Source organism: Manihot esculenta, chromosome 3, assembly GCF_001659605.2.
Source record: "Manihot esculenta cultivar AM560-2 chromosome 3, M.esculenta_v8, whole genome shotgun sequence".
Lineage (NCBI taxonomy): Eukaryota > Viridiplantae > Streptophyta > Magnoliopsida > Malpighiales > Euphorbiaceae > Manihot > Manihot esculenta.
The window spans coordinates 29731934-29753786 of NC_035163.2; the positions used below are offsets into that span (position 1 = coordinate 29731934).

The window sequence follows — 21853 nt, forward strand, 5'->3', positions numbered from 1 at the left end:
ACACAGACTTAACGTCTTCAACTCTTAATCACGTCTTCGGAAAAAAATCATCATAATCACGTGGAACAAGCCCCTTAAAATACTGATTGGAGTCTACTAATTATTTTTTAATCAATTCTATCTGTTAAATATATTTTATTATTTAATTTTTAAAATTTTAAAAAAATTTATTAATTAGTCTCGTAAATTTTTAAAAAAATTTCTAATTAATCTCTGCATATTAAAAATATTTTAAATTTTTTTTATAATATTTAAAATTAAAATTAATAAAAATATTAATTAATGGATAAAAGTATTTTAATATATTTTTTAAAATAGAAAACAAGAGTTTCCAATAACTAAATGAAATTAAACAACTGTCGCGCTTATTATCCCTGATCAGGGAAACAGCAAACAAAAGGGCATTTTGATGCCACTAGGCAAACAGGCTTCACAGCTATTTTCACCACTGAGAAGCTTTGTACTAAGATCACAGGTGTTGTGCATCAAGAGCCAAACCGTTTTTCTTGATCAGGCTCTATATATGCTTCACATCTAAAGTAATGCTTTGAATTACAGGGAAGCTAATTTTTGCGGCCATGAAGAGCAGAGGTCGCATTCAACTAGACTTGCGCTATAATATTTCTCCAGGAGTGAACCAGCGTTATGGAGAATTTTCTTGGGTACATAAGCTGGGTAGATTATGCAACTTCTGAAAGAAAGAAATGACCTGCCAAACGGCTGCTCATCCCCATTTCAAAAGCAGCAACTGATCTCCCTTAAAGAAACTCCCTTCCCCACATTCCAAATTGACATGCCAAAATAGGAGCTAAAATCAAACAAATGCAAAACAATCATGCATCGCAGAAATTATATGAAAAATACATCTTATTTTATGTTATACCCAAAAAGGGTTTTGGGCTTTTTTGGACAATAAGCAACATTCACAGCATTGAAAATTGCCGTCTTGTTCTCAGAAATGCTAACGACGATACAAGGTGATCTATTGTGCAGCTAAATCATCAAAGATCTGAATGTAAGATCAGTAAAAAGATATTGTAAAACTGACAGAAGGTGCATTAACAACCAATGCCATTGAGAAAAACTTCATGGCTCTTTAGTAGTTTGAAGACCAGTCGAAAGCACTCCCAACTCTCGGCATGCCACCTTCCTTCTTAGTCTCTGCATCCACTTTGAAAGTTGCACCACAAATCTGACCTGAACTGTCCACTCTTGGAACTGGCTTCATCTCATTCAAAGGGTGCTCAAAGCTCCTCAAGCCTCCAGAAGTCGTAAAGAAGCATCCTGAGGTATGGAAAAATTACAAAGAAACTCTTGGAGAACATGTTAAAAAAAGATGCACAAAGTGTTGAAAATTTTAGTGCACACAAATATTCCCCAAGCTGGAACTTCTTCAATTTTCACTTATCCCTTACCAACTCAAGGTAGTTTTTTAATCCTTATCTGTGTGTTTTCCTATGTTTTTATTTTTTATTTTCTTCCCTAGACTGAGATAGGTTTCAAAGAGGGCACCACAAAAAATATTTTCACAAGTCACATGCAAGGCAACTGATCCAATTATGATTACGAAAATGTCACCTTTAGGGAATGGTGCAAATGATTTTCCACAGCAATGCTGCAAAATCTGCACATCATCTGAAAGAACAAGATTATCTTCAGAATCAGCTCCCCAGAAGAAGGGCACACTTCCATCAGCATCCTGCACCAAAGAAAACAAAGTCAAGCTTGATTGAAGCAACTGATACATGTAAGTCAATAATCTAAGTATAAGGTTTTACTTACAGCTGCTATAAATGTGGTTTTTGAAGCGCTATCATATAGAATAAAAGCAAATTTCCCTTCGATGTCTTTGACAACCTGATCAGCAGGATAAGGCCCTCGATCTCGGAGGGTTCTATAAGCTTCAATAACAATGATCACCTCATTTGCAGTTTTATTTAAGCCATACTGCTGCTTAAGAACCGCAACATTCTCAATGTGCCCTTGGAATAAGCAGAAAACATCATCTACAACTGCAAATAATCTGACAAGACACAAGGAGATGCACAACAAAGTTAGATACAAATGAGAAAACAAAAAAAAATATTCAGGATAAATCAGAAATGGGAAAAGAACTGAAAAGAAAAAAGAAAGAAAGAAAGAAAGAAAATAAGGGGATTTGGCTTGATAATATCCAGCAAAAGAATGGATTGTAGGCAGAGGCACACATGCCTGATTTCTTAGTCATCAACAACAGGAGATAAGCTTCTTATCATTTATAGCAATGGCAACCAGCAAAATTAGCCAACAATACTAAAATAAGTAGAAATAAAAATGCAGTGACTAAAATAATAGAAAAGAAGCATGATCTTATACATGTGATATATTGACTGATTGATTTTATAGCAGCACATTCCAAACGGATCAGTCCAATGACTGAAACATCCACATACTTCCAAAAACAAAATTACATGAAATGAAAGAAATAGACACTAAAGTAGATTAGATTTGTGCTTTGTCTATATTATAACCATGAAAACAATATAAAATATTTTCCAGATGGACATTGGAACTAAATATAACAAGAAATTTCTAAAATCAGATTATAATAAGAGACTAAAAAATATTAAGCAAGAACTTAAAAATACAACTGTATATGATGATGATACTAATAATAATGACAACAACATCAAATTACCCAATAAACCACTCTATGATCCTTTATAACTAAGAAGAATATATATTCATCTTAACAAGTCTCAACCAAATTAGAAACTTAACACTCTAGCCAGGCTGCGATTCTTTCCTAGGATTAGACAAAAACCAAGTAAAACAATGATGATGGTAGACGTTAAACAAATAGATCTATGGAAGGAATCAATAAGACTTTAAATTTCCGCAACCCAACAGCCCCAGATCATACCACATCCATCCAAACTTATAAGCATTCAGTACCAGTAAACGATCCCAGCAAGGATCCTTTTCTTTTTTGGCATCAGAACACATCTATCCCAGCGTAGTTTTTCAACTTCTATCATTTCTCATTTTCTCAAGAACCGAACAACCATAAGCCCAATTCCCAAACGAAATGAAACAAAAGCGATCAAGATTAGATCAAACCAACAGAAAAACAGAAGGAACTGAAAACGATTGTTTTTGGACAAATAGAAACGAAAAGAAAGAGGAAAAAGTACCTAGGGAGGAGAGGGTTTTGCTTGTCAAGGGAGTACGCAATAACACCAGCAGAGCCAAGATTGACAGTAACAGAACTGGGGTGGACTGACCCAAAATGCTTGGCCAAGAAGCCATCTTTCACAGCGGAGTTAGTGCCAGAGTGGGGACTCTGCAGCGCCTCCGGGCACTTAGCCACAGTTTTGTCAAAAACCGCCAACATGTTTCACGGATTGTTTGATAAATGATTGGTGCTCTGTAATCTGCAAAAACAGAGACTTTCTCCAGTAGCATTTAAAGAGGTTTCGAGCGTTCTAATTTTCACTCCCAATGTTGCCCTTTCAATTTTGCCAAATTCGCAACGATTGCCTGTTGTTGGAACAGGGGTATTACAGTAAGTTCATGACTCCTCGATATTTTAGTTTTTGGAAATAAAAAATATGTGGGATCTTATCCACAGACATAGATGGTCGGTGGGTTTACCCACAGTTTTCAAATAAAATAAATATTTTGGAATAAATGACATTAATTCGTATTTTTTAAAGATAAATACGACTCATTACTGTTTTAAGTCATTCTTTCCCGATCATGCTGAAATAAAAAAAAAATAGTTCCGTTGCCGGGAATCGAACCCGGGTCTCCTGGGTGAAAGCCAGATATCCTAACCGCTGGACGACAACGGATTGTTGATTACTGAGTAGAAATGAAATTTTAAGTCAAAAGCAATCTCATTTGCAAGCCCAAACGTCAATGCTTCAACCAGATATTTATGATCCAGTTGGCATTATTGAGAGAATGCCGTAGTTAAACAAGCTCTTCCCTATACCCAAGAATTTATTTATTTACTGCTGTTTAGTCTGTTTGAAAAATCAATTTTTAAATATATTAATTGGACAACATTAAAAAAATAATAATAAATTACATTCAATAAATTTAATCCTTAGTAAAACAACCAATGACTCTCTACAAGTTATTTTTCTAACGCATAAAATGTTTTTTTTTTCCTAAAAATTTTACCCACAAATTACAATTTCCTTATTTAAAATACATTTCTTATGTGTTAATAATGGAATATTATTAATAAAATTTAATTTATTTCGATTTATAATAAAAATTATTTTATTTAGAATAAATTTTAAAATAATAAAATTTATTTTAATTAATTATTTTAAATAAGTTAATAATAAATTAAAATTAACTTATTTTATTCATTATTTTTATTTTTTTTAAACTAATCATAAATATTTATTTTATAAATAATAATCATCTATATCATATTAAAAATATGTTTTGAATTATTAGTATCTTCATAATATTTAAAATTTAAACTTTACATGATTTTTTTATCTTTAAAAACTATATATTAAAATAAACATTATTTTCTAAAAAATTAACAAAAAAATATAGTAAATTTTGTAATAACAATTATAAATACAATAAATATTAATACTTAATATTAAATTCAATTTTTTTTAGAAAGCAATTATTAATTAACAAAACACAAACAAAATTTTAAAATAAAAAAAAAAAAGAATTTTCTGACTAATTAAATAACTTTTTATACAATTAACTTTTGCAAAATCTTCATAACTTTAACAAAATTTACTTTTAATTCAAAATCAATTCTTAAAAAAAATTAAAAAAATTAAATTCTGACATTTTTAATCTTACTAAATACAAAAATTAAAAAAAAAATCAATTCATTTAAATTATCTGAGAGTTTACTTATTCGGAATAAGGGCAATATGCAATATCAAAGAGGAGCTTATTCTCTCCACTATGATGGAGCTCAACACAATCATAAATTCTCTAGGCAATGTCAAGAGTTATATTTATTTTTTTTTTTAAATGAAAAACAATGAGAGAGAGAGAGCTAAACTATATCTTGAAGTTCTAAAATTGCATTATGGTTGAAGTACAAAAATTGAACAGCATAAACCATCGGTTAACTTTTTTCAAGTGCATTGAAACATTTCTCTGAACTCCTCTATAATTAACAGAAAATAAGGGGGCTCAGACTCGGTTGTATGCAACTGATTTGCTGAAGAGGCGACGAATATATACAACCTGAAGTACGCTTACAATAGCCAATAAAATGTATTCTCCCACTGTGTAGCCTATAACGCGCTTTCGTGTACTCTCGTTGGCTGCAGAAGAAAGCAACACTTGTTAAAATCTATTGCATATGACAAATGCCTTTCCAACACCAGACTTGGGAAAATAAAATTGTTTGTTATCATAGCCTTAAATCCAAATACATGCCCATATAAAAAGAAAAAGAGAAAAACTGAAAATTGTTCCCAATTATAGCCTAAATGCATGATAGAGAAAAAGAAAGAATGAGAGAGAAACTTACTACGGCGATGTCGAGCATCACGTGCTTTTAAGTACTTCTGCTCTGCTGTAACAGACTCCAATGCCTCTCTCAGCTCAGCAATTTTCACATTGATAGGATTCAAATGCTCTGCAAGAAACAAACAGAGAAACATAAAAAAGGTAGCAGAAGAACCATCTCCTCAGGCTGCTGATAGACGGAAATGAGATAGTTTAACCAATTGGCTTAAATGAACAGTTAAATTCACAAGAGATGGTATCCAGTTGTAGTTTTTGTAGTAGTTCACAAATTGAAAACACATAAGATGGGTGTAGAATATAAGATACATTAATGAAAAGGAATTTTACAAACCATCTTTTGCAAGATCATGCTCATTCGGAATATGACCCACATGAATATAGAAGGATACAGTCTCTGGTGTTGAGTAGGGATTGTGAAAACAGAATTTGTACATTCCACTTTTTGGGGCCTTAAACTCAAACTTGTCCCCAGATGTTCCCTTCACAGTGTGAACCACATTATCTGCAGGAGATGTCACCTGAGAGGCAGCACAAAATCAAGATGAAGTAATAAATTAAATTAAATCAATGCCACATTACCACAGGTTATCCTAGCATCTGCTACAAGTTCATAATGTCAACTCTACAAATTTGTGCCCACTATTCCAAGCACAAAGTGATTAACGAAACACAAAGTACAAGTTGCAGACACTGAAGTATTTATTGTATGAACTAATAGGCATATATATAAGTTGTTTACTCTTCCCCCGACAAGTCGGATTGAACTAATCTAAACTACACTTGTGTGTGAATCCTGATGAAAATTCTTAATTTCTGGGAAACAAGACAATTAATAGCTTGTTAGATTTCAGTCATAACCAACCATTATTTATATGAAATTCATTAGAACTTTACATTACGCCCTAGATCATTTCAATTATATCCAACTATCATCTGTATGCAATTCATTAGAATGTTATGCTACCAAATCAAGCTAAACCAAAAGTCCATACTCTGATTCAAATTACATTTAATGATGTACCATTAGTTTTCTGCTAACTCCACTTTTGGGGATTGTATCTTATCAAACCTTTCATGATGCTAAGCCTTTTTTTTTCCCCTCACGATTACCGACCAGAGATGCTATGCCTATTAATGTTTATATTCACAATTTCATTTGGACAATTTCACTTGACCTCGAAGCCATTTGAACATTCTAAATTTAAATATTTTTTAGCAAAGCTCATTGGTGGGTGACACATAAACTAGAGTTCTAGACATAATCTGAATATCAGAAAAAACTAGCAAGTTTGATATAATAAATACTTTGCTCACATTATACCGCCAATTCTAATGCTTTCCAGCCCAGAGAAAATAATGTTCCTAGTATTTCAAGCATTTAACTTCAAAATTGACCCAGCTTTCTGAAATTGCAGCCAAAATGTATCAAACCCAATTACAAGAAGGAAGCATGAAAAGATTTTTTATTGTTTCTTTCGCGGACCTTAATTTTATCGAAAACCATAAGGACCTCATTCCCCACTTCCCCACATATTTACCTAACCAATAAGGGAAACAGAAAATACAAGAAAAAAAAAATGAAACCCATGTGGGATTCCCAAAAAAATGAAACAAGGAAAATCAAACAGGTAGATCTAAGAGTAATCCGGGAAAACGAAACAAAGCATGGATCCGAATGAAACGAAGATGAGATAGAGGGAGGAGATTGACTTACGGTGAGATCAATTCCTGGGTGATCCGAGCTCCAGAAAATGTCGTGATCAACCACCACGAAGTTCCCAGAAACGGTGTCGCCTTCGTAGAGGACATACTCGTAGACGCATTCAACGTCGTTCACGGTGACGGAGATAGAAGATATACGGCCAATTAGGGTAAATAGAAGAGCTGCCACTACGTAGATCTGCCTTCTCTCCATCCCTATGCCTCTCTTTCTGAATTCTGATTATTGTTTGTTTGCTTCACCCCGGATGCTCAAGAGATCCAAAACCAGAAGCTCAGCTCAGCGCAAAGAAAGAATTGTTCAAGTTCGTGTCTTCTCGAAATGTTGCTTTCGCATTTTTACTGCTTTTCGGCGTAGTATCTCAAATTAAACGACACCGTTTGGTATCTCACTTCAGCCGGTCAACACTTGTGACGGGATGTAGTTTTAATATAATTAATAAATAAATCCTCTACTTTTTCAACTGAGTATTTAAATTTTTAAATTTTGAATCTATTCAAATTAAATTCTTTCTATCAAAATTATTATTAAAATGGCCATAATACTTTTCAATTATATTGAAAAATTAATAAAAAAACACAACACTCTCGCCTATACAATAAATATATTATTTAATTTCTCACAAACATTTTATCAAACAACATAATATATATATGAATCTTTATTACCTTACAAACAATATATCTCAATTCCATTCAAAATTGAAATAAAATAATATTTCAACACATGAAACAATTTCAACTTCAGTATAACAAAATGATCTATTTCAATATATCTATTACTTTTCTAAGCACAAGGAGAATTACTGAAGGTTTATTAAAATTCTCTTTTCGGCTAAAATCTTCTTTCTTGGCTTGAATTTCCACAGCCTTAAATTCCCTTCTTCCTCTTCTTGCTTTTCTATTTTGGATGGCTTCAAAAGTAAAAAATTTAAATATTTAATTTAAAAAATAAAGAAATCAATTTATTAATTATATTAAAATTCATAAATATAAATTATCCTAATTTTAATATTTATTTAAATTATGCATTTACTAGTGAAAATAGTCAAAGAGTAAAATAAAAGATTAAGATATAAGCCAAATATAGGTAGAGTGCAAGCCAGCCAAATCAAATTAAACAAATCAACACCATAAAACCAAAACCCAACAAGAATCAAATCATGCCAGCATAGGATCCTAGAAGCCAAACCGCTTATGGCCACACTAGCAGCCCAGGATGACCGCCACTGGAAAAGCTTCACCCACCTGCAAGCATCAACGGCCAAAACCAAGCACCACACAGCAAGAAACCGAACCAAAGCCCAAATTCCTCCAATATAAGATTCCATAAATATCAAGACTCATTGATAGTTGATTACAAGGAAAAAATCTCTCTATTTTAATGAGTTAGGAAGTATCTTTCTTGTGGTAGTTGTGCTATTATTATCATTCCAATTTTAGGCGTAGGATAAGTGTGGTAGTCGCATCTGCTTGATTCGTCGTGATATTCTTTGGACCTCTAAAATGTCATAGAATGGAAGAAATAAGTTGTAGATTTATAGTCTCTCAGGAACTTTCACTTCAAGAAATTCCATTTAAGGCATATAATCTACAAGTTTGCTTGAAGCATTTTCATTTTCTAAACCCATGCACGAGGCTTAAGTAAACACAAATCAATATGTCGATGCAGATTCAATGTGGACCAAAATCAAGATTTTCATTCTGAATATATATAATCTCATAATATGAAATTTTCAGACAGTAAGCAGATAAACAATTGCAGAAGCTTGTTTAGACATGCAATGGAATCTCAAGCTTCCTATTAATTAGATTTATATACAAGTTGATGTGATTTATACACTTAACCAATAACAATTAATATTTTATTATGTTTTTAAATAATAATCATCATAATTTTGTATAATAATAAATTAAATCACTTTATATACGAAGTAGGTAAGCCTTTCCCTATTAAACAAATCCTAAGACTGACCATTTCCCACTAACATTTTCTTTTTCTGTCATCTGCATCTTCAGCTAAGCAGTGTTCCATCAACAATGGAAGCAAAATCACAGATCCAAATCCCAAGAGTAAAACTGGGCTGTCAAGGATTAGAGGTAAGCATGTCATTTATGGTTATTGCACAAGTTGTAGCAATTGAATCTTCCTATGTGGTTAGATTACCAATCAATTTTTTCATAAGATGATTTTTTTTTCCTTTAAACCCATTTCCCCCTTCTGCAAACCTCAAGATTTATTGGTTCAAAAATTCAATTCTGCATCTGTCAATGGTATGGCTATATTGGTGTTGATTGCAGGTTTCTAGACTGGGCTTTGGGTGTGGAGGACTCTCAGGAATATATAATCCACCACTCCCACATGAAGCTGGATGTGAAATTATAAAGGAAGTTTTTTCTAAAGGAATCACTTTTTTTGACACATCTGATCTATATGGAGATAATTATGACAATGAGATTATGGTTGGGAAGGTAAATTTTTCTCTTTTGGTTCCATTTTTTAATCTCAAGTTCCAAATCAAACCTGAATTTTTCCAAACTATGTACAGAATCTTACATCAAATGATACAGGGCTTTGAATCCAGTGTAAAATAACCTAATCTTATAACTAGTTTATGCTAAATAGTGCCATAAAACTGAAGAAGTTCTCCCCATTTTCAGGCCTTAAAGCAGCTTCCTAGAGAAAATGTTCAGTTAGCAACAAAGTTTGGGATTATAAGATCAAAGGGACTTAAATTTGCAGTGAATGGCAGCCCAGAATATGTGAGGCAATGCTGTGAAGCTAGTCTAAAGCGGCTTGATGTGGACTATATTGATCTGTATTATCAGCATCGCGTGGACAGTTCAGTGCCAATCGAGGATACTGTGAGAGTTATAGATTATATTTCCTCTGTATTTGATTCAAAACCTGCTAATCGTCATTCCTATCAGCATATATAGAAATAGAATGTTGATTTGATTGTGTGGCAGATGGGGGAGCTGAAGAAGATGGTAGAGGAGGGGAAGATAAAGTACATTGGGTTATCAGAAGCTGGTGTAGAAACTATAAGGAGGGCACATGCTGTTCATCCTATAACAGCTGTAGAAATGGAGTACTCGTTGTGGAGTCGCGAAATTGAAGAAGATGTAGTTCCAGTCTGCAGGTTTGTTAATTGCCTACATTACCTTTTCTTGACTAGAATGAACTTGATCTGATACATTATCAGATAATTTTTAAACTAGTGAAAATAACTATAGATATGATGTTTTTTCTGCCTGTTTTCTCAGAGAGCTTGGCATTGGCATAGTAGCATATAGCCCTCTTGGCCGTGGTTTCTTTGCTGGGAAGGCAGTGGTGGAGAGCTTGCCTGAAAAGAGCCTACTGGTTTGTTCATTTGATTGCAGTGTATATTTAATTTTAATCATGGATGTCCCTGGATGATCTGATATTCCTGCCATAGGTTATGCATCCAAGGTTTTCTGGAGAGAATTTGGAGAGAAATAAAGTTATATATGGCCGTCTCGCGGACCTGACTGCAAAGCATGCCTGCACCCCACCTCAATTAGCACTGGCATGGCTTCTCCACCAGGGAGAAGACATAGTTCCAATTCCTGGTATTATTTGGCTCTACCAATTTAGATTTGAAAATGGTGATTCAGCAGGAAATGCAATGGTGGTGATGATTCTCTTGGATGTTTTACAGGGACAACTAAATTGAACAACCTTGAAAACAATATTGGGTCCTTGGCAGTGGAGCTAACACAAGAAGATCTCAAAGAAATTTGCAATGCTGTGCCAATTGATGAAGTTGGAGGTCAAAGAGAATATGAAATGTTCTCTAGTTATGTATATAAACTTGCAAATACCCCACCAAAATAACTGCAGAAAACCCAGAACATTTGTACTGCTAAACACAAATTGTGCTGATCACTCCATTTGCTTGATCCTGGAAAATAAAAGTTGAACTTGGTGATTGATGAAGTGAAATTTGTTACTGTTCATGCTCCCCCTCTGGTGTCTGGACGTGTCAAAAGCTTGTGGTAAAATTTCCGATTGATGACTAGAATGCATAGCCTTGCTCAAAGCTAGCCTTTGGTTCTTTAATGGTTCAGGCATCAATTGATGGATCTGCAAGTCGCCACTTTAACCTAGGGGACTACCTTGTTTAATAATTTTATAAACAGACTTAAGAAGTGGTTCATTAAAGCAGTGTCATCAGGTTGAAGTTTAACTCAATTACATAAGGTTACAATAATATTTTAGTTATAACTATTTTAAGAAATAATATACTAATATTATTATTTAAAATTACAATATTAATTTATATGAAATTAACAATATAATCAACCTCGAGTTTTATACTGTTAATAAAATTATATCTGTAATTTAATTTTAAGTTTTTGTTCATGAAAACCAGTAATTTTTTTTAAAACATAAATAAATTTAAAATCTTAGAAAATGGATACATTTTTATCAATCAACTATTATGGTAAAATAGTCATACATCCATTTTAGGGCAAAAATTATTTAGATTGTACGGAATATTTTAAAGGATAACCTTGTTCTAATCTCTAAAATTTTTGTATCTGCTTCTATCATTCTTCTATTTATTCTTTAAAAATACTTTATTTTTTTTTCATTAAACAAATATTAATACTTATTATAATTATTATTTATAAACTAAACAATTACTTTATTAAAAAAGTAACCATAAAACTTTTCATTCCTATAATCAACTAATTCTAATTCGCGTAGTCACGTGTCTTCTTTAACTTCTTGAAAAATAATATTACTCGTAATCTGTTAAATGGCACCATTTCTTTCTTTTTTTGGGGCATATGACTATTATCATTTCAAATCTCACCATACGAAATTGGTCTTAAATTATTTTTCTAATTGTTTTGTCGCATTCGAATAATTGCACCAGTGTTTTTTTTTTCTTTTTTTTTTTAATTGAAGCTATTTGAGTTTTTTTTAGAGCCCTTAATTTATAATTTAGTATAAAATAATCACTCCATCATTCTATAAAAATAAAATTATTTTTCGTTTTATCTGCCCAAATTAAAGATTTTTTTTATTTACAATAGAACAGACAATATATTGATTATATTTCTTAATATGTGATAATAACTATAAAATTACATTTATAAGACGGAAATGAGCACAGGGTAAAATTAAACTGAGCCCTGATAATTCCGAACAAAATACTTATTTTTTTATGAAATGGAGAGAATCCACGATGTCATATATTGAAAATCTTCGGCAGAATATGGAAATAAAAAGTCAAAAAGCCGAATTTCTCAACAACCATTCAAAGCTACAATCACAAGGACTACCAACACCCCCCATATGCATAAACAGATCAAACAAGACAACCGAAGAGCATTTGCTTTGTATCCACTGAAGTCGAACCTGAGACACTTCAATCTACCGAGGTAAAGAAAAAGTGCGCCTTCCTAAGCAAAATAAATGTAGATTCTATCATCTATGTTGGAAATTTTACCCTGTAAACTGGAATCTCATGCTCTCTTATTCATTACATTGTCGTCAATCCTTTCTGTATGGCAAAGAGTCCTCTACAGTTTTCCAAGCATATGAACAGCAAAGAATGAGGCCATTACATTTTTCTACAGCTAGTATTTACAAAAGTAATAAGTATGAAAATATCTATGCCGGAATAAATTGTACCGCACCCCCCGCTACACGTCCAGCTGCACATGCTGATCCAACACCCCATTTTGTCGCTTGTCGACATCCCCTCCATAATCATTTAGTTTCTACAACAAAATAACAGTCACGGTAAAGAAATAAAACCCATGGTGAAAACAAGGGAAAGGAAAAATTACTGAGGTATGCTTAGTTGGTACGCCTAAAGGAAATTCCAGGTTGGGATCGTGAGTTCAACAACTGGGTCATTTCCCGATAGCTATAGTGAACAATACTAAAAATAATTGCAATTCTATTGGGGCCAACATGAGCACTAGGCTCCGCACAGCTGCCCAGAAATGGATTCCACAGCTACACAAGTACACAACCTTCCTCATTTCTGCTGGCCTATGCCAAGGAAGGCAGCTCTAGTAATCTAACGACCCATATTTCATTAGTTGCATAATGCTGCTAAACAATTTTTCTGCACAAATTCAGATTCACATTTATGTTGTATTTTACTTGGAACACCTAATTCAATAATTACTTTATCTTAATATCTTATCCAGTTTCAACAAGCAGCTACCTAGAGATGATTTTTGTTGCTGCCCATTTCCCACATTTTAGTTCATTCTTTCAATGCATTCAATCTAGATTTCAAGTGATTGGGAAAAAAAGAAAAAAAAAAGAAGGCAAAGCTAACAGGGGATGCATCCAGCCAATTCTTTTTGTTAATGAATATCCAGAAGTTCTGAATATTAATGCAGACTTAGCACCTAATAGAGCTTAATGGCCATATAGCTGATCCTAAATACTCTGAGATTAAAGCTTAGTTGTCGTTATTGTTGAATATCAAAAAGTCTAGCACAAATTTGGACATTGAATCCAACAGCAAAAAGTATGGCAAGTATGCAAGTAGTGACAATGCAATACAGTGAAAAACAACTTCAAATACTAACTTTTAGCCCTTGTTTGAAATGCCAAATTTTGAAAGAATTATAAAAAATGAATTCTTTTTTTCAAATTTTTGTGTTTGGCAAAACCAATAATATAAGAATTCAATTTTCTTAAATTCTTATGAGAATTGATTTTCAATTAAAAGAAAATCTTGCTAAAATTGTTAGAAATTTGCAAGAGATGATTTTATTTAAGGTTATTTACATCAAAATTACTTAATTAGCCATTGAAAATTCTTTTTATTTTTTTTTCTTTTACCTTTAATTTTAAATTTATTTCTTATTTTTAATTAATAATTGCTCTTTATAAAAATTATTTTAATTTAATAGTAACTATTACTATTTAATGTATTTATAATTAATATTTAAAAATTTATTATATTATTTTATTAAAAAACAATTTTTATATTTTTAATGGTAAAAAGTTATGTAAAATTCAGATTTTAAATGTTACAAAAATATTAATAATGATTTTTCAATGAATGTGATAAAAATGATTGTCATTTAGAAGAATAAATATTTATGTTTTGTTTAAAAATAATAAGAATGATGAATAAATGAAATCAATTTAAATTTTATTATTAATTTGTCTAATATAAAAGAGTTCAATTGAATTCTATTACATTTAAATTGATTTCAAACAAATGAATTCTTTCATGAGTAAAATGAATTGAATTCCATTGATAGAATTCAATTCTTTTCTTAGACGAATTGCATACCAAACAAGAGCTTACGGATTATAAGGCAGAATTGGATACTTACTTCTACTGACAAGTCAACAGGAAACAAATTTATCGCACCGGGATTAAAGCTGATTCCACTGAAGAACAAGCACATAGCAAAAATGGGCATCAGTTATGTATAAGGAACCATACATAGTAATAATTGCAACAACAGCCAACAAGCAAATAGGGAAACAAGCAGACAATAGTTAATAAAAAATAGTGACTCATGATCACACAATATCTGAAGTTTGTTTTCCCCTTTCAACTGCATATTATTTTCTAGTTTTGGTTGGGATGCCTCCACAGTATGGAAGGGAAAATGGGAAGGCAAGGAGAGCAGGGGGAAAATACCAGCGGGTCAAAGCCAGCCGCCAAATATATGGGGTGAAGAACTCCTCTGGATGACTCTCTTGTTCATAGGAGAAATGCAACTGAGTAAACATCTGTCCAAATAAAATCATTTAAATTTCATAACAAATTGCCAAAATAATTCTAAAAGATAATAAACCCAAACTCTGAAGCTAGGCAAGACGGCTAATTTCCAAAATAATTTGCTTTTACCTTCATTCCTTCACCACGCCATGATCGACAATTGATAATTACAAGCTGGAGGACTTTCTCTACTGACCATTCCCCATCTTCTGTATGTGCATCCACGCGGCTATTGAAAAAATCTAAAACCTGTAAAGGTAAACAGTGTCATAGATTATTCAAAACACAAACAGACACAAATTGCATTATTTAAGTATTGAAAAGCCTAATAAATCAGGTATAACAATTTGACCTACAATTATTCCCGAACAATTCCATTAGAAAAGGAAATTCAACAAGCTTTATTTGGAAAAAATAAAAAAGAACACACCATGTAAATATTTTCAATGAGTTCATTGAAGCGTGGATGACTCTTGAATGGCTGAAAAACCTCCTGCCTGTGCATTATAGCATATACGACCTGGCACCAAAAAAAAAGAAATGATAATGATAATATTTTACATGATTTTGAGGAAAACAAACATAATGAATGCTAAATCTACCCATGAAATGATACCTCAGGATTGCGTGGCAGAGCATAAGTCAAAATTGCATTTAATATTTCAAGGACAATTCTCAGGAAGTCGGTGTAAATATGCAACTCAGCAGACTGCGACAAATAATCCAGTTAATCTAATAGGAAAGAACAAGGGTACATCCAAGTACCATAATGTAACTAATGTGCTAATGACAAATCATAAAAAACAGCCAAAACAATTACCAAATCTTCAGCAAGGCTGCCTTGTTCAACTAAGCCACTCTTTCCTATCTTATCATCTATCCTCTCTGCAAGTTTATTGTACCTGAAAATGCAACATCGCATTAAAAGATACAGTAAAAGGATAGAAAATCAGAAAATGAAAAACAACAGAGTAACAAAACAAAATCACCATGATTGGTAAAAAGTATATAAAAAGAAGGCAAACAGAAGTAACATACTTGCGAGAAAGCATGTAGAAAAGGCTAACTAGCCTTTGTGATGCATATGCACTCAAACGGTGGACATGAGGAGCCATGTTAGCTAAAGTCGCTAGACAAGTGGTATGGAGATATAGATCCTGTTACAAATTTAAAATTAGCAAGTGTTATGAGGAAAATTTAATCCCAATGTATCTTATATAAGAATATAATCAACATCCACCAACACGTCAAGATATAAGTTGTTGCCATACTTAACATGAGAAACATCTGAATGGATCCCATATGAGAAAAATGGTCCATTAAAAACAGTTAGGCCATGTACATAAAGAACATATATGAGAGCTTGATGCTTCATTGCATTACACAGCAGCAGCAGCAGCAGGGATTTGTTTTTGCCAATACAAGAGGGCCCCACCCTCCTCCCCAAAAACCCCCACAAGAAAAAGAAAAACAAAAGAAAAAAGAACCTCCATGAACTCGTTTTACCCTTCAAGTTGTTGCTTTCATTCGCATATTAAGTAAAAAATAAATCACCTATTTTGAACATTTTAATAATCCTAGCAACACTGTATGACTAAGACCATGTTACAACATGAATAAAACTGTCCTTTCTCCATATCATACAACTCAGCGCACCTAAAATGAAAATATTTTCAAGGCATTCTTATTTCCTAATACTTTTTCATATTAATTGTATTTCTCGCTCAACGAGTGCTATAGTGAGCGAGAAAGAAATGTCAAAGAGAAGAGATTGATTTAGCAAGTGCAAAGGAGAAGGGCTCTGTTCTAACTTCTATCCAATGGACACACAAAAGAAAAAGAAAAGAAATGATGTCGCTACTCCATGTTGTCCCAAACACCAAGTAAAACAGGTCCTAGGGGAGACTGTTTCAATACAGCCCTGAACTTCAGCATAATTGCATGAAAAGGCTCCAATGCCATCTGTCATGACTCTTCCTATCTCTCCCAAAATCCAAAAATTTTGGAAGTGTAGTTCAGGTGTTGAATCACTTACTCCGTGACACATCACACAGGACAACTGAAAACATTGGACTAGACTAGACATTGGCCTATGATACACACACACACACACAAACACCCCCACTACAATAACCATAGAATGGAATAAGAATGCATTAAATGCTTACCACAAATTATTGATATACCAAAACAAGCATTTTTGTAGTAAATTAATATCATCTTCAATGTTATAGCACTCAATCAAGACATTTTGAGAGGGACTACCATAAAGCTCAGAAAAAAGATAAACAATTCAAGTCATACCTTCAACTTAGAAAGGTTATATTTCACAGTCCTTATGAGAATTATGACCATTAGGGAACCAAGAGATGTTTGATGAAGAAGGTGCTCTTGATACCATGAAACACTAGGCAGTATCTAGAGGAAATGGCAAAAAAGAGTAAGAAAATAATATAATCTTTGAAAAAAGGGTCAAACATTACAAAGTGGAGTTTATTTTTACCATCTTGTGGATGCTTGCATTGAAAGAAGAATCTTGACTCAGTATAAGAAGAATAATCAACAAGATGTATATATGATTTGATGTTCTCTTTGAAGCATTGTATAGTGTCTCCAGGATGGGCATTAGCTGGAGATTTCATTCCACAGAAACAGGTCAATTTTAGTCTGTGATTCAGTTAAGCCATTGTAGTAACTAAGAGACACGCCATATGATCAGTAAACATAAGAATTTTGTTGATATCAATAGCCAGTTACATATTAAAATTGACATATCAGACAAAAACCCAGTTAACAAAGCTTCACTCAACAGTCTCCTCCAAAAGAGACATCCTTTTCCCTGCCAATCCAAATTTGAAAGTTTGAAAAAAGGAAAAAGCACAAAGCATGGAGTTGATTTTCCATACCAATGTATCCAAATCAGTTCGCACTAAAACATACTCCAAAAAATCAGAGTTTCCATGCACCAATGTGTAAAGTAATAGGACTGCAGTTTCATCACCCAAGCACCTGCATAGCAAAAACATCTATGCAATATTTTGAGAGATAGAGATAGAAAAGCATATACTCTAACATGAAACTATACAAAATACTGATGTAAAGGGGAGAAGAAGATGAAACTTACATGCCAAGAGTATCAAATAGAGAGGCAAATGGCAATCTCACAAGCGAGCCATTGTGTGGATTCCCCTCAATATCTACACGATCAACTGCAAAGAGGGTACTTCAATAGATATAGATAGACACACCCATACCCACATATATATATACACAGAGAGAGAGAATGCCAAGAAAAGTTCCAAAAGGAAAAATTTAGTGAGAGAGAAGTTGATCTCACGTTCAATATCCCTCGCACTTTCTAATGCTTTGCAGTAAGGATTGTCAGAGAAATATGTATTTGCTTTGGGAATAGAATCTGAAGCAGCACTGTCATCACTTCTGTCTGTTACAGGCTCATCACCCACAATGCATTTATGATAATAATTAAGTATAAGCAAGACATGGAGACTGTAGCTGGCCAATGGATTTCTCATCCCTTCACCATTTGAACTGACCAAATAGTTGAATGGCAGTAACACGAAAGTAGCTGCAAGTCAAACATACAATGACAATGGAAATGTCCAGCAAAAAAGTTAACAATTTTGCCCAAGGTTCAAAAATAGTACATATCAAAAGCATCTACAAAGTGCATGAAAGTCAGCAAAAGAATAGGAATGACATGGGTAAAATATCAGGAGAGAAATATGCTCAACTTCAGTTCAAGAATCAAATTACATGAAACGTAGCTAGATAGATACAACTCAGCTCGATCAATTCTCAATGTCAAGGAGTCATATTTGAGTAAATATGAACAAAATATAATCAGTATGGGAATGCAAATATCAATTGAAACTGAAAAGAAATTTAACATTCAAAAATTCAAAATAACAGTACCATCTTGTCCAAGACCTTTTTCATATGTAAAATTAGTAATATAAGTTTTTGTGCTGTAAAACTTGACAATTTGAACAAACAAGCAAACATACCAGCTGCAGAACTAACTCTTTGCAAAACCCCTGGCTGACTCCCTTCAGAAAATAGAGAATAAGGTGTACTGTTCAATGGAACGTGTGGCCGCATTATATAATTGAGTAGAAGTCTGCGAACAACCAAACTCACCAAAGAACTTTCCTGGAACATATGCATTTGGCTAACAATTAGATTTCCAAGGTCTTGAGATTCCAAAATGACAGACAAGGCAAAATTCATCTGCTAACCTGAGCCATTGCAGCATCAATAAAAAGATTCACATCTGTTGGTCCTGGGGATGGGCCATACAGAAGTTGGGTTGCCATGGCGATGAGCAGGAAGCTAAGCAACTCCTGATGTAGGAGGTATGTATTCGTACTTGGGACAAAAATAACACAATTTAGGATGATAAAGGACTTCAATCTTACAAAATAAAGATGGGAAAAAATCCATGTTGTACCTTACATCTATGGAACCAATAAAGCGAAGCACATTGTGCATGACAAGATTCTCAATGTTTATATCTGCACAAAAAAAACCAAACTTCAGACATATATCAGAAAGCTTAGCCATCAAAACAAAATCCTAAACATGCTCAAATTTGATAAACATAATTCCTCAGCCAGACAAGTTCTAGCAGTCAAACCACCCATATTCTCACAATTCAATGAACTAAGAAATAATTGAGCATGGTTACAAATAGACTATTCCCAATAAGGACGGGCACGAATCTAGGCCAAGACCTCAATCATTGCTTATGCAATGCTTGAAGAAACTTACACCAATCATCAACATTTAAGCTCCCCAACATCCAATTACAAGTCAAGTAATCATTCTTGTAAGCATCAAGACAACTGAAGGATAGGAGTTCATGTAGATCACCACTCCCAGGATCCAGCACTTGGCAGCAACCGCACGAGATTATATCCTTAAATGTCCTTACCAGCGACTAAGGATGCATGTAAGAAGGTAACAAATAAACCATATGTTATATGTGAAATACCTCTTATGAAACCATCTGGTACAGGTTCACTTTCATCCAATGAAAGACACAAGTCCTCAATGTTGTTGCTTTGGGCATTTTCAATCAAGTACTTCAAGAAAACAGATGAAATGTACACTGCATTAATGGCCTTCATATAAACTGGGGATGGAGCACCAGAAGTTGAAATGCATTCTTGCAAACATTGGGACAGGTGAATCAAGACTTTCGCAAGATGCCTAGTTTTGTAGTTGTTTTGTGCTGCACGACGAATTGTTTAAAAAACCATAGAAATGGTTAAATTTTTTGTTTAAAAAATTTAAAAGAAAATAAGCAGTCCAATTAGCAACAATGAGATTAAAAGTGCAAAACAAACAAGTTCCAGAAAATATAATCCAACCATTTCATATCCAATAGAAAGACTATCACGAAGTGAACATACTGAAAATAATTAAACTAAATAACCATAATTAGTGCATGTTCTCTTAGTGCCATACATTCCGTATGCATGTATAACAGTACAGTTCATCACAATGTGTCATTTTTTCGGGGTTTAACCTTATTGAATATATATTAGGAGTAGAGAATAAGCTAAAACCTAATTACCAACTACAACTCAAAAGCGAAAGTATGACCAAGTTGGAAAGCTCAATCAATAGCCATAATAAACGAGAGAAAGTAATTAATTACCACTCCACTCAAACATACAGAAAGTGTAATCACAAAGTGAGCAAATATTTTGAAATTGAGAAGGAGAGCTAAAATTCCTGAACCACAAGGCTTGGAATAAACTGGAGGGCAGCAATGTGGCTCTCCACACACGCATGGATATTCCTATAAATTAGTTTCTCGTAATGGACTTATTATTGATCTGAAATGGTTCAATAAAAACAAAAGAAAATCCCAAACCACCAAAAACCTTCATTAGAGGGCATACGTGTAATAGTCAACAGTTTAATGCATAATTGAACTACAATAACTCAATAGTCTAATCAATATTAAAGGAAAACTAACCAAAGCGCTGGCAGGCTTCCTGGACGCGGTCGTTGGGCCAACGGAGATTGAGAGGGTGTTCCAGAAGCTTCTGCCAGAAATCTGAGCCAAGAGGAAAAGATTTTTCGCCGACAAATGTACCGACTAGATACTCGGCCGTGTCTTGTGGGCGTGCGCTGCCCGGTCGCGGCGTTGAAGGCACTGCTCCCATTGGAATTCGAAGCGCTTGAGTCGTTGGTTCAGCGCGCGAGTCAACTGTGCTCAGAGACCGAGTTCAGGCGATCTTAACAGGCATTACAGAGAAAGACAGAGAGTTACGGTTTTGGATCTGTTTTGCTTTAGAGACAGAATGAAAATGGAAATCGAGCTCTGCTGGTGATGAAGGAAAGAGAGAAAGAGAGCTTGGGCCTTGGAGACGAAGGTTTAGGAGACTGGATAAATCAGAGAGGGGACCTTGGAGCAATTATGATGCGTCATTAGACTCTTGGATTGACCGATTTGTCCTTCTGCCACTGTTTGGAATTACGGCGATAAAGGAAAATCGGAAAGAAAAGTTGATGAATAAACAAACTTTTATTTTCCCTATATCGTTTAGATATTTTATTTTCTGTTTATTGTTTATATATATACCCAATATATTTTTATGAATTGTTTCATTATGTCTTTTATTTTTCCTTTTTATCATTTCTATAAGCGAATAAGTTTTTATATTTGAAAAATCTTTATGAATTAATATTATAATTTTCAAATTTGAAAAAAATATAGTCCAAAAATTACTTTATATTACTTTATATAAAAAAAATATTTTATCCTACCATTTGGAATAATAATTTTCTTGTAAATTTTTTATTTAAAATAAAAAAATTAAAAATCTTAAATTAAAATTTTTTTTATTAAATGTATAAAT

General features: G+C 33.3%; 4 protein-coding genes and 1 non-coding gene across 5 annotated transcripts; 1 reads left to right on the plus strand and 4 right to left on the minus strand.

Annotated features, from left to right (window-relative positions):
- Positions 1-849: 849 nt before the first annotated feature.
- LOC110612266 (stem-specific protein TSJT1) lies at positions 850-3445 on the minus strand. Its single transcript, XM_021753003.2, has 4 exons — positions 3174-3445; positions 1783-2023; positions 1579-1699; positions 850-1284 (listed from the first exon to the last, which is right to left on the minus strand). Exons 1-4 carry the CDS (start codon positions 3371-3373, stop codon positions 1097-1099), a joined length of 750 nt encoding a protein of 249 aa, XP_021608695.1. The 5' UTR covers positions 3374-3445; the 3' UTR covers positions 850-1096.
- A 316-nt stretch (positions 3446-3761) lies between these two features.
- Positions 3762-3833, minus strand: TRNAE-UUC. Its single transcript has one exon. It is a non-coding gene; the product is annotated as a tRNA-Glu (tRNA).
- A 1191-nt stretch (positions 3834-5024) lies between these two features.
- On the minus strand, positions 5025-7605 carry LOC110612376 (transmembrane emp24 domain-containing protein p24beta3). Its single transcript, XM_021753149.2, has 4 exons — positions 7220-7605; positions 5837-6023; positions 5507-5614; positions 5025-5297 (listed from the first exon to the last, which is right to left on the minus strand). The coding sequence occupies exons 1-4, from the start codon at positions 7418-7420 to the stop codon at positions 5164-5166; spliced, it is 630 nt and encodes a 209-aa protein (XP_021608841.1). The 5' UTR covers positions 7421-7605; the 3' UTR covers positions 5025-5163.
- A 1559-nt stretch (positions 7606-9164) lies between these two features.
- On the plus strand, positions 9165-11306 carry LOC110612375 (perakine reductase). Its single transcript, XM_021753148.2, has 7 exons — positions 9165-9324; positions 9526-9696; positions 9886-10089; positions 10195-10367; positions 10492-10588; positions 10665-10818; positions 10908-11306. The coding sequence occupies exons 1-7, from the start codon at positions 9265-9267 to the stop codon at positions 11081-11083; spliced, it is 1035 nt and encodes a 344-aa protein (XP_021608840.1). The 5' UTR covers positions 9165-9264; the 3' UTR covers positions 11084-11306.
- Positions 11307-12711: 1405 nt separating this feature from the next.
- On the minus strand, positions 12712-21399 carry LOC110611384 (dymeclin). The gene is made up of 18 exons (XM_021751678.2): positions 20968-21399; positions 19975-20214; positions 19432-19495; positions 19220-19349; positions 18989-19133; positions 18301-18549; positions 18088-18172; positions 17870-17972; positions 17467-17592; positions 17268-17381; positions 16002-16120; positions 15784-15865; positions 15580-15672; positions 15394-15483; positions 15093-15212; positions 14883-14974; positions 14569-14626; positions 12712-12981 (listed from the first exon to the last, which is right to left on the minus strand). Exons 1-18 carry the CDS (start codon positions 21155-21157, stop codon positions 12904-12906), a joined length of 2178 nt encoding a protein of 725 aa, XP_021607370.1. The 5' UTR covers positions 21158-21399; the 3' UTR covers positions 12712-12903.
- Positions 21400-21853: the final 454 nt, after the last annotated feature.

What these genes read in the sequence shown, in the direction of transcription:
- LOC110612266 (XM_021753003.2), bottom strand. Translation starts at nt 3,373, where the DNA reads ATGTTGGCGGTTTTTGACAAAACTGTGGCTAAGTGCCCGGAGGCGCTG. An exon ending in CAAAACCCTCTCCTCCCTAG is followed by an intron (nt 2,024 to 3,173) that starts GTACTTTTTCCT and finishes GTGTCTTGTCAG; the next exon opens with ATTATTTGCAGTTGTAGATG. An exon ending in AAACCACATTTATAGCAGCT is followed by an intron (nt 1,700 to 1,782) that starts GTAAGTAAAACC and finishes TCTTTGGTGCAG; the next exon opens with GATGCTGATGGAAGTGTGCC.
- LOC110612376 (XM_021753149.2), bottom strand. Translation starts at nt 7,420, where the DNA reads ATGGAGAGAAGGCAGATCTACGTAGTGGCAGCTCTTCTATTTACCCTA. An exon ending in GCATGATCTTGCAAAAGATG is followed by an intron (nt 5,615 to 5,836) that starts GTTTGTAAAATT and finishes TGTTTCTTGCAG; the next exon opens with AGCATTTGAATCCTATCAAT. An exon ending in TGATGCTCGACATCGCCGTA is followed by an intron (nt 5,298 to 5,506) that starts GTAAGTTTCTCT and finishes TTTCTTCTGCAG; the next exon opens with CCAACGAGAGTACACGAAAG.
- LOC110612375 (XM_021753148.2), top strand. Translation starts at nt 9,265, where the DNA reads ATGGAAGCAAAATCACAGATCCAAATCCCAAGAGTAAAACTGGGCTGT. An exon ending in ATGAGATTATGGTTGGGAAG is followed by an intron (nt 9,697 to 9,885) that starts GTAAATTTTTCT and finishes CCCCATTTTCAG; the next exon opens with GCCTTAAAGCAGCTTCCTAG. An exon ending in GATGTAGTTCCAGTCTGCAG is followed by an intron (nt 10,368 to 10,491) that starts GTTTGTTAATTG and finishes CTGTTTTCTCAG; the next exon opens with AGAGCTTGGCATTGGCATAG.
- LOC110611384 (XM_021751678.2), bottom strand. Translation starts at nt 21,157, where the DNA reads ATGGGAGCAGTGCCTTCAACGCCGCGACCGGGCAGCGCACGCCCACAA. An exon ending in GGAAGCCTGCCAGCGCTTTG is followed by an intron (nt 20,215 to 20,967) that starts GTTAGTTTTCCT and finishes TTCGTCGTGCAG; the next exon opens with CACAAAACAACTACAAAACT. An exon ending in CGGCTGGCTTTGACCCGCTG is followed by an intron (nt 14,627 to 14,882) that starts GTATTTTCCCCC and finishes CTTGTTCTTCAG; the next exon opens with TGGAATCAGCTTTAATCCCG.